Consider the following 12165-nt stretch of genomic DNA (forward strand, 5'->3'; position numbering starts at 1 on the left):
CCAAGATGCCTTGGATATAGGTTACAAATTTAATTTTATAACAACCCAACCCCTTGTTTTGAGTAATCGTGTAACAACCCAACCGGTCGTTTTGAGTTCTATAACCTTTTTCCCCTATCTGAGACTTCTAGTAGGTTCATTTGGTCATTTATGACTTGCGGGTATGGGGGCATGGATAGCAAGAAGTTCGGGAGCGTTTTGGAACACTTGAACTCAAACTAGAAGCCTAAAGTGCATAGAGTTGACCAAAGTCAATAATATGGGCAAATGAATTTAGAATCATGGTTCGAAGGTTACATTAACTTTTTTTTTGAAACGGTAATGTTGTATTCTTCCGCATTAAGGATATGTTGGCAACCTTCAAAAGATAAACAGGGAGAAAGAGGGAGGAAACTACTTACAATGACCTTAACAGATCTACTAGTTCTAATTCATCTGTCATCTTTTTACACCAAAAATAGAAAGATACAATACAATTCCATTTAACTATGTGAATGGAATTGGACCTATCTTTAAAGCTATTACTATTTCTCTCTTTCCATAAGGACCACCAAATGCAATGTGGGATGATTCTCCACCATCTCTTCTGGATCTTGCTTCCTCCTCTTCTGATCCAACAACTTAGTTGGTTTGCAGTGTGCTCAGGCATAGTCCATTTCGTTTCCGTGAGTGTAAGAAAAAGATCCCATAATTGTGTAGTGAATTTGCAATGTAGAAACAGGTGATTGTTTGTTTCACCACAAAGTTGATATCTGGAATCTATAATCTTCCCCTTTTTCCTCAAAACCTCATGTGTCAGACATGCCTTTCTTGCTACCAACCAAGTAAAACATTTAACTTTAGTTGGTGCTATGTTTTTCCAAACATTGCTCCACAAAAATTGTTGTCTTCTACTTAGAAGGGCATTACCTTTTTCGTAGGCCCTCTTAACAAAGAAATTCCCATCCTTATTGTGTTTCCATCTCAAAGAATCTAGATTTGGAGTAGTGTCAATCCTCAAGTCTAAGAAGCAAATTGGCCACCCTATCCACTTCCCAATCATTCAATAGTCTTCTAAAAGATAGATCCCATCCCTGATCAGTCCAACATTCTTTAACAGTTGCCTCAGGGTTGTTGCATATGCTAAACAGGTCAGGAAAATCGTTCTTCAGAGGTGTCTGGTTGTTCCAAGCATCTCCCCAGAAACTTGTTTTTTCCCATCTCCCACTTTTATGATCATGTTTTCTTCTAGCTTTGGCCAAAGATCCCTAATTGTTCTCCATGCCTCACACCCATAGGGCATAGAGCTATTGTTGTTGCACCATATGTTGCTCTCACCATATTTACTCTTGAATAAAGCCTGATCTTGTTCACAGTATCCAACTTCGTATGATGATTTTGGACTTGTACGTATGTTTGAATTAGGACTCGAGGGGCTCCGATGCAATTTGACACTGTTGCATGAAAGTTGAAAAGTTGAGGATGTTTAAGAGTTCAAAGTATGATTTGGACATCGATTTTGAGTTATGATGTTTCCTTACGTGTTTTTGAGCCTTGGAGAAAGTCCATATAGGGTAATGGGACTTGTTGGGATGATTTGGAGGGGAATCGAGGGGCTCAAGTGAGTTTCGGTGTGTTTGGAGCAAATTTGGAGAAGATTTGAAGTGCTGAAACATGAATTCGCCTGATTTCACAAGAGAACTACACCAATCTATAAGGAATTTGGAGATGATGTTTGAATGGAAGTTGTAGCCCTTGAGTCTAGTTTTCAGTGGTTCAAACCATTAATCATTTCGAAATTTCTACAAAAGTTATGGCCATTTTACCGGAGACTATAGAGCAGTTTTTTATACAGCAACTTTATGACTTCAGTCGGGATTTTTTGATTTTTATTTATTTCCCAACTCTTGGAGCTCGGTTTGAGAGGATGAAGCTATGGTTTCATATACAAGCTTGGGGTGTTATTCTAACTTGAATCTATGATCATTTCATGGTTCTAACCTTGAATTTGTCATTTGAACATGAAACCAAAGACGGAAATTAAGGATTTTCGAATATATAGATCTAGAATTACCTAAATTGAGTTTTGATATCCAAATGGAAATCTAAGCATAGATTTGGACTCATGTGGTTGTGCCTAACCCAGATATGTAATTTATTTTGGGGTTGGGGTTGACTTTGACTTTTTTGGGTTGCCTTGATTGACCTAGCCTAAAAATTATGGAATTGACATCAATGGATTCGTCTAACCTCATAGAGTAATCTTTTGAATAGATTTGAGTCGTTGATGGATTTCAAATGTAGTTGTTAGAAAGGTTTAAGCACCACTTGGATCGAGGTAAGTTAAGCTTTGACTTCGATGAGGGAATTTTCCCCAATTAACTGCAATGTGTGATACCTTGCGTATATTGGGGTAACGTATAGGCGAGATGACGAACACTTATGTGGTATTTGATTGTTATACCTATTTTTCATGATTCTTGATTGCTGCCCGATTACCTGAGCATATTTTCATGCTAGTGATAATGTTATAGGCATCGTTTCAAGCTAGATTCACATTTTCTAACTATGTGCATGTTAGACTACATGTTTAGCTGATAAATATGTCGTATTTGTATGTATTGTGACTGCATACCTGATTTTTAACCTTGATATGAATTTGGCACATGAGTTGTTCGTGTCGTTCATCAGTTCACACATGAGTTGTCTGCGTTGGTTATGCTATGGCACATGAGTTGTCTGTGCCGGTTATCAATTCACACGTTAGTTGTCCGTGTTGGTTATCTTAGTACGTGATTTGCCATGGCACGTGTGGACATGGAATTTTCCCCCTAGGGTCACTGCTCCTGGGCACCCCAGGCAGTGTGCTCGAAGTCGTGCTGAGAGCATTGGTTATGAGACAATTTGGAGAGTCAGTATCATATGTATATGATTTATTTATTCATATTTGCATATCATTTTATATGTTGTACTGGTGTGTATATAGCTATGTTGTTTAGATCGACTTACCTTGTATTGATATTCTTCTTTATCTGTTGAGATTATACTATCTGCACAGGTTGATACAGTAGCTACTTTGAAACCAACCCGCCACTACTTTGTTGGGGTCAGTTGATGATACTTACAGAGTACACATGATTTAACTGCTGTGGTGTTTGTGGGAGAGCATTGGAGATCATACCAGTGTTCCGGTGTTGAGTTGCCAGCTAGTTCTTCGTAGCGTAGAGTCATTCATCATGTTGTATTCCAAACAGATGATGTACTTCTCATATTCAGAGTTGTACCTTCCATTCTTAGTAGAGCATGACTTGTGACACCAGTTCTTTGGGGTTGTATCGATTACTCCGCATTGTATTCGATTTAGTGTTATCTGATTTATACTATCCTGTTAGACTGTATTATGTTATGATGGCCTTGTATTGTGGTTACTTCAAGATTGGTTCGCCAGAAGGGTTGGATTGGGTGCCGTCACAGCTAAATGGGAATTGGGTCGTGAAAAATTCTGGAAAGACTATTGTTGCTCCTCTACAAGATTAGCTAAGTGGAATGCAGCTGATGCCAAACAGCCCAAAGATGTAAGAGCATAAAGGATACCTCGAAGGTGACCAGGAATCAAATCATGTGAAATGAGGACGATGAGTTTATGGGCTTTATTAGAAAAATATTATATTCCCCAGAAGGGGAAAAGAACCCTGTGCAAGGAGTATATGGATAAACACAGAACCTTAAAAGGAGATAGCTTTCTAGTTTCTGCAACATTCATCTTATCAATGTTAAAAGTAAGAATCATTTGGGTGTTCCAAGCACACAAAAAATGAAGTCATCAAACAATCTAGGAAGATGGATCTATTTTAATAAGGTCTGGGAAGATAGATCTTATGCCAAAGAGGAAAAACAAGCTGAGATGACTGACAAAGAAAGAGGAGACAACAACCACTTAAGGCAAAAAGTGTTTTCTTCGTTTTTTATTGGGAAATGGCGCAAATATGCCCCTCAACTTTGCAATTTCGATCAGATATACCCTCATTAAAAACGTGGTGCATATATATCCTCATCGTCTTACAAATGAAACAAATTTACCCTTATTGTTGACAGAATATTTCAACTGAATTAAAAAAATATTAAAAATAGTTTTTAAATTCAAAAAATATCACATGGCTTTAAAAAGATACCTCACCCATTTTCTTTACCCCTCCCAATTCGACCCAGACCCGACCCAAATAAAAAAAACTCAATCCCTCTTCTACTCGATCATAAAATGGATTTGGGTCAGATCTAAATAAAAGAGGGATTGGATTTTTTTAATTGGGTCGGTTTGGAGGGATTAAAAAATGGGTGAGGTAAATTTTTAAAACCACGTGACATTTTTGAATTAAAAACTAGTTTTAGAATATATTTTTTTAATCAGTAAATATATGTCTATTAACTAAAAGGGTTAATATGCACCAATTGTTAGACGGCGAGGATATATATACACCATTGTTAAAAGTGAAGGGTATATATGCACCATTTTTTTAACGAGAGGTATATCCACTCTAAATCACAAAGTTGAGTGGTATATTTGTCCATTTACCCTTTTTTATTTTTTTATGATAGCGGTATTTGGTTAGCTTGCACACACATCAGCCATTACATGTTACCTGCTATCTCCCACCAACACAGGTGCCCGATAATTTTGTCCATCAAGGCTTGGGAAGATGCAAGAAAATCACCTAGTGTTTTGAATTTGAACCTGAAACCTCATGGTTATTCGCCAATTCATTGACTGCTAGGCCACATCCTTGATTGCAAATAAATTTACTTAATTTGGTTTTTAAAGAAGAAATTTAAAGAGAGGTTAGGACATTTCGCTTCCAATCCTCAAAATCGCATACTACAACACATAAAGATAGAGAGAAAGCGTCACTATGAGCATTACGGAGAGCGTGCAAGTGGAACCTATTTTAGGCACCAGTGACCATCACCAAAAACTAAATACTCCCCAACCCCATCCCACATTGTCAATTGAATGTTTGCTTCTTATATTGAAATCCTTTTTCGATAAGTTCACCTATATTAGAAAATTTTTTTAGAAAAGAATGGATCTAGTCATACTCAAACCTCTTGCTTTGTGTTGCCATCAGGCACTTACTCTTAAAGATGAATCACAAAATTTTTGTAAGCATGCAAAACCTTGTAACATAAGTCGACCAGTAAAAAGTAAATGTAGACAGGATGGACCAACCTCTCGCTGGTTTGCCCGATATTTTGATATGCCAAAAACATTAAACCTAATGTCATCAGCTTGAGAGTCCCATTCAAACGGCCTTGACCAGTCATCTACTGAAACAGTTGCATTATCGGCACCCGGGCCACTAGATGATTCACAACTTTCCACAAGAGCTTTAAGTTCAAATTGTCTCTCTAGCAATTTCTCTTGTCGATCTACCAAATATTTTATTTGGTCTGGACAAGAAGACATTGAAGACCGTGCTATCAGATGGAGGAATAATTTACATTGCAGAAGAATTGAAAGATCAAATATCTAAGGACAGAACTCCATCACAAAAACAGAAAAGACAACACAATGAAAAGGGAAAGTAAAAATCAACACAAAATCATTTTAAGATTAGTTGTAACAAGGTTCTGAAACTCTTTGTTAATAAAAATAGCAGATGAGTGAGGATTTAATGTCCAGAATAACATGTTATCAGAGTGATACCAATCAGATTGACTAAAGTTATGTAGAATAACACTTCCAAAAGCCAGTAATCCATGTTGGACACCATGTCCGTAAAGACAAGCAGGAGAAATGGGTCACACAGGCAATAATGTCCGCGTTTTTTTCCGTCCCTTGAATACGTCACACAACCTTGACAACTAGGTGCTTTAAAAGAAGCGAACACATTTGATGCGACACTAAAAATGGATGATTAAATTTTGGAACTTTGATGACATTGGTTCAATTCTATGAGAAAAGAGGAAGACTCTCCGATGCTAATTGCTAAACTTATTTTTAAACGTTAGATGGTGCTTTCCAAGATTCACGGGTTGATATCCTCTTTGCTTGTCACAAGCGGGGCTTATGTAAAACCCTCTCTTACAATATGGAACACCATTTGGTGGGTAGTTTGGAAAGATGAAACGTGAAAATCTTTGAAGACAAGAAGGATAATGTTGTTAATCTCAAACACAAAGGCTAACTTTTACCCAGCTTTTGCTGCAACGTGTGCACGGCTTATGTTTTAGAGTCGGAGGTCGTGATTGATGTTCTTAGCTCCTTACACTCTTTGTAAAGTTCATATTTTGGATATAATTTCACCAGTTTTTACTGGCACACATCAGTAAAATCCTCTTCTTACCTATCCATAAAAAAATACCATGTTCTTATAACCATAGCATCAAGTTGTGTATTCACAACAACAGAAGAATCATAAGCTCAAACCAAATCAATAAACTCATAGCAATACAACTTAAAACCCACCAGCTTCTGTTCTAGCTCGATTGTAACAAATATTACCCAAGTAGCATAGTAACTAAAATTGTCAGATTCCTGACGCTGAATAATTGTATCTCAATTACAATAAACCAACAATGTAACTTTCTCTCTCCGCTTGTCTATAATTTTTCATGGATAAATGTATGATAGCTAATGAGTCTTGAACACCTTTTACACTATTGACCCTATCTGTAATTAAGACTTTGGTGATCAAGTCAAACATATTGAAATCTGTTAACAAGTTTGAAACTAGGACACCTAAAGTAAACTAACAAATCTCAACCTTTTCTAATTGTCGCCAACGGCCAACAAGTACCTTGATTCACAAAATGCTCCCGTACTTTGTTGACAATGATAAGATCATATCATTGTCCCACCATCCCATGTAGCACCATTCTTTCTCTTTCTTTTCCATTTTCTCAAGACATTGTCGACCTAGTTGACAACTTGAAATAAATAGTAATTCTTGTTTCTATAGACACTATAGAGCCCAGAACCTATTCTAATCTATGAGGTGGTAAATTGCTCAAAGGCTTAACTTTAGACGCAAGAAAGAGCCACAAATGTTATCTAGCATAATAAAAATGCTTTATTTACAAGCACTCAAGAGTGTGACCTAGTGATCAATGTTGAGAACCATGAGGTCTCAAGTTCAAATCCCAGCAAAGACAAAAAACACGAGTGATTTCTTCTCATCTTTACATGTTGCTGATTGAAGGTGGCAGTATCGCGTGGAATTAGTGGGGCTGCAGGCAAACTAGCCTAGACACCACGATTGTAAAAAAATGCTTTCTTTACACTTGAAAATTCCAAGTACAATCATAAGACAATAAGTCACTATTACAAGCAGCAAATAAATACAAAAATCAGGACTTTATGTAATTATGTTACCATTATGGATTAATGCAAGGCGCGTTACAATTCAAAAAAAATCCCCATCAACCACCTCCTTTCTATGACTATAAACAACCAGAAATATCAGGGATTTAAGGTTCCTAATAGAATTAAACAACGATTAACTTTTCAATTGATGTTGTTGCAAACAAATATAAAAGGAAACACAAGGTAAGGAGAAAAAATGGCAAAAAAAATGAAGAAACTTTATATTAAGCTAACCTTGGACGTCTTGAAGCTCCACTTCAACATTCAGAAGCTCCTCCAATAGTTCTTCAGTTCTTCCCATTTTACTAGAGACGAAGAAACCCATAAAATGCCGTTTGAGTTTATAGTTTATAGTGGGCTTGGGCAGTCTACTGAGGTTCAAAAGGGACAAGTGCACAATATAACCCAATATAGGATCGTTATTTATGGCATAGCCAAATTTCATAAATATTTTGAAAGTTCAGCCACTTTAAAATCAGATTCAGATTTACAGTTTAAAAAAAAAAAGGAATTAAGTCCAAAGTTACAAATTTTAGACATATGAATTTGTAGTTAGGTGATAAAATATCTTAATTTTGATAGATTATTTGTGCAAGTAAATTTTAAATATTTTTATTTGAAGTTTGATTTTTGAAATTCCAAACTTATAATTTATTCATTTCACTTCTGGTAGTTCCTCGACATAACTTAATTTATTTGTCAGTGTTAAATTTAATAATTTATTTATTCATTTATGGAACCTCATTTAACTCATTCATTGATACCTCAGTGTAACGTGTTCCTTTTCAGTTTGAAAGTAGCCTAAATTAAATATAAAAAATTACCAGAACTGACAATATAATAACTGAAATATTGAGAGAGAGAAAAAAACAGTGTTACCACATATGAAATGATGTACAACAACGATTATTATTATTAACTTTGATGATGTGGACTAAAATTTAGCATCCGCTTTCTAGCAAAACCCCAAAACAAAACCTTACATTTGCTTACGGTCGTCGAAATGGGCTGCCGCCCTTGGAGGTTGGACCAACACTTCAGACTACTATCAATAATCTTGCTCAACCATCTACAACCACTTATGCCAATACCACCAAACCAAAAAAAAACCGCAATACAAGCCAGTCCAGATGAAACAAATTACATATCTTCATGGGGAACCACAGATTGTTTGGGAGGAAGAGAAAGTAACACGGATGATCATCAATGAAGATCTCCAATTTGTAGTTATAGGAAAATTCTCATATGGATGGCTTGAAATATAGGATTTACGACGTTTGATACCAAAGCAATGTGAATTGAAAGGAGATGTTAATATTAGCTTACTTAGTAACAAGTATATTTTGATCAGAACTACCACATTGGAGGATTATGTTACATTGCTTTCAAAGCCACGATTCTATATTACTCACAAGTACTGGTCATACCCAATGAGAACCCTAAAGTAGGATTCGATGTTTGATCCGGAGGAGGAAACATCAATTGCGATTGTGTGGATATCCTTCCCATCACTTTCACCCAATTTTTTTAGGAAAGAAGCAATATTCTCTTTAGCAGCAGCGGTTGGAAAACCACCACTAGTAGATATGACAACTCTTAATAAAACAAAGCCTAGTTGTGCAAGAGTTAAAGTGGAGGTAGATCTGATGGTGGAATTCCCTTCAAGGATTAATGTGGGTATGAGGAAGAAATCAGGAGAGGTTGTAGATAAATGGGTGACTATCAAATATGACTACGTGCCTAAGTATTATAAAATATGCAAGTTACATGGGCATAATGAAAAGGAGTGCTTTGTGATTCATCCAAAGCTCTACCCAAAGCAGGAAGAGGAATTAGAGGCAGAAGAACCAGGCAAAGGAGAGAAAGAGACAGACGGGGAGACAAAAGGTATGGGGAAAAATCAAGTCACAAAAGTGGCAAATGAGTTTAGGGAACAAAGGAGGAAGATGGGATATGGAAAGGGCATATTTTTTAATAAAGGAGAAAAGAAGGAACAAGTGTGGAATCCTAAAAACAATCACAACAAAGAACATAACATTACAACAACAAATAAATATGATGCATTGGGGGAAGACAAAGAAAGGAGGTAGACAAGGATAAGGGGAAGTTAAAAAAAAGATCCAAAGAATTAGGAGATGACCACAGGTGAAAAGACAGATAATCAGATGGGTGAGTCAAGTGGAGGCCTCTTTAGAGATAACATGGGGGAGGAAAGTAGAACTAGGGGAGATGGAGATGAAAACAACATCCAGGACATAGATATTACACCAAATAAAAATAGGGAGCATTTACAAAATCAAGGTAAAGAAGGCAGTAGTACAAAACAAAGGAATGACCAAAGGCAATTTGTAAAAAAATCAATACAGAAAGTACAAGATGATAAAGAGAAGGGCACAGATAAGATAGAAAGCATCAACAATACTCCTATGAAGCAACAGAAAAGAGATAATCAGAACTAATATGGAGCTGGGAAATCTATGGAGAAAGGGGACTTGTGAACCTTGTACACAATGAGGGAGGGAAAGGCTTGTCTATTAAGATTCACAACCTCACTAACCAAGAAAAATAGTACAAGCAAGATACCGAGAAGGAAGAAAACCTAAAGGCAAACATAGATAGTGTCACACCCCAAGAGGGTACCCTAGGCGTGGCCGGTACTTAGAAACCGTCTATGGCCACTAAGAGAACCACTTGGTTTCATCACTCATTCGTTCATCAGCAGAAGACTTAAGTAAAAATAAGAATACTTATGTGGGCTCGCCATCATCAATATCAAATGAAAGAAATAATCCTTAAAAGAAGTAGTTTCAAAGGAGAACTACTGTAATTACATCACCAAACTCTGTCTTTGAAGCCTCTAAAACTATCAGACGGTGTCAATGACATGTCCATGACTACCTTAAAAGAAACATAATACTCAACAGTAATAAAAGAATAAAGAGTTCCTCCGAATACAAGAAGGACTTACCAAATAGATGAAAAGTAATGATCTTCAATAATGCGCATGTTGAGGATCTCTAACACATGTATCTTCATCATAAAATGATGCAGGTCGAATGACGTCAATACATAGAATGTACGAGTATGTAAAATGGCAGAAAAATATGGATAAATATCAAGAAACTTCCTTCAGAAAGACTCATCTCAAAACTCAACATCATCTTAACATCAATATGTAGTGCAAATTTAAAAATACTAATAATAAGCAATGCTTACTCAGTTGGGAGTTTCTCTAACCGACAACCATCACCTATGAGCTAGTGATGATATAACGAAGCGATGTCGTTGTCATATCTATTCAATATCTTGCTAGGATAAATAACATCACCATCTTGGATCCAATCATCAAAGTCCTCTTTTTGGGACTTAAGAGGCATAGCCTCCATCCTACGCTGTCTACGTAGTTCTGGAATTTGAGTCAATTAAACTCTTATCCAACTTAGTGCTCAATACTACTCTCAAAACATGTGCTCATATTAACATCATCATCTAGTCTCATTAGACTTTAATCTAAAACATCAAACTCATCTCAATGCATCATCATCATCATTACCTCTTCATACAATCATTATACTTCAAAACATCTCACTCAAAACATCATTTAACCTAAAGAATCAAATTCATTTAAACTCAATTCTTTTTCTTTTTTAAAACTTAATAAAATACATATATAGTCTTAATTCAAATCACTTTTTTTGTCAATGAATATTAAAAGACAACATCTTTACTCAAAACATGCAGAAAAAATATTCATGAATATCAAATCAATTAGGGTTCATGGAAAAGTGGCCACGAATAATAATTCCAATAATGTGAGAGATAAAAATAATAATAATCTCAATGCATAAATATATATAACTCAATAAAAAAAGAATTAACTTATTTAGAATTCAAAAATTAGGGTAAAACTCAACTATAACTCAATTACATAAATTTAAATATTGGGCGCATAGACGAACTCAATCCAATGCTATTAATAGTCTTACATACCTGAAATTCGAAACTTTACTCCGAATTGAAGAACTCAATGACCACTCTTGACTCCTAGCCTTTTCTCCTTGTCAGAGCGTTTTGTGTACTATCCGCAATATAAGAATCACCGAAATAGTATTTCTACACTACTAAAAATTAAAACTATATTTGAAAATGAATGAAGAAGTGTATAGAGAGAAGAGTTGTTTGAAAAAGGTTAATGAATAAAATGAGGAAATAAGGTGGTATTTATAGATGTAAAGGAGGGACTCTCAAGCTGATGACATTAGGTTTAATGTTTTTGGCATATCAAAATATCGGGCAAACCAGCGAGAGGTTGGTCCATCCTGTCTATATTTCCTTTTTATTGGTCGACTTATGTTACAAGGTTTTGCATGCTTACAAAAATTTTGTGATTCATCTTTAAGAATAAGTGCCTGATGGAAACACAAAGCAGGAGGTTTGAGTATGACTAGATTCGTTCTTTTCTAAAAATCAAAATCTAATATAGGTGAACCCATCAAAAAAGGATTTCAATATAAGAAGCAAACATTCAATTGACAAAGTGGGATGGGGTTGGGGAGTATTTAGTTTTTGGTGATGCTCACCGGTGCCTAATATAGGTTCCACTTGCACGCTCTCTGTACTGCTCATAGTGACGCTTTTTCTCTATCTTTATGTGTTGTAGTATGCGATTTTGAGGATTGGAAGCGAAATATCCTAACCTCTTTTTAAATTTCTTCTTTAAAAAACAAATTAAGTAAATTTATTTGAAATCAAGGATGTGGCCTAGCAGTCAATGAATTGACGAATAATCATGAGGTTTCAGGTTCAAATTCAAAACACTAGGTGAT

General features: G+C 35.8%; 1 protein-coding gene across 6 annotated transcripts in view; it reads right to left on the bottom strand.

The window, feature by feature from the left end:
* The window catches only part of LOC129889509 (ATP-dependent DNA helicase Q-like 2), a 59492-nt gene extending 51810 nt beyond the window's left edge, over positions 1-7682 (bottom strand). For 4 of the 6 annotated variants that reach the window (XM_055964828.1, XM_055964824.1, XM_055964825.1 and 1 more), the window contains exons 1-2: positions 7574-7654; positions 5204-5424 (exon numbers count right to left, since the gene is read on the bottom strand). In XM_055964828.1, coding sequence (XP_055820803.1) covers positions 5204-5424; positions 7574-7640 — 288 coding nt within the window. In that variant the 5' untranslated portion in view covers positions 7641-7654. Of the gene's footprint in view, positions 1-5203; positions 5425-7573 lie in introns of those variants that run through there. The other 2 variants (XM_055964826.1, XM_055964827.1) reach the window with 2 other exon arrangements.
* Positions 7683-12165: the final 4483 nt, after the last annotated feature.

Source organism: Solanum dulcamara, chromosome 5, assembly GCF_947179165.1.
Source record: "Solanum dulcamara chromosome 5, daSolDulc1.2, whole genome shotgun sequence".
Lineage (NCBI taxonomy): Eukaryota > Viridiplantae > Streptophyta > Magnoliopsida > Solanales > Solanaceae > Solanum > Solanum dulcamara.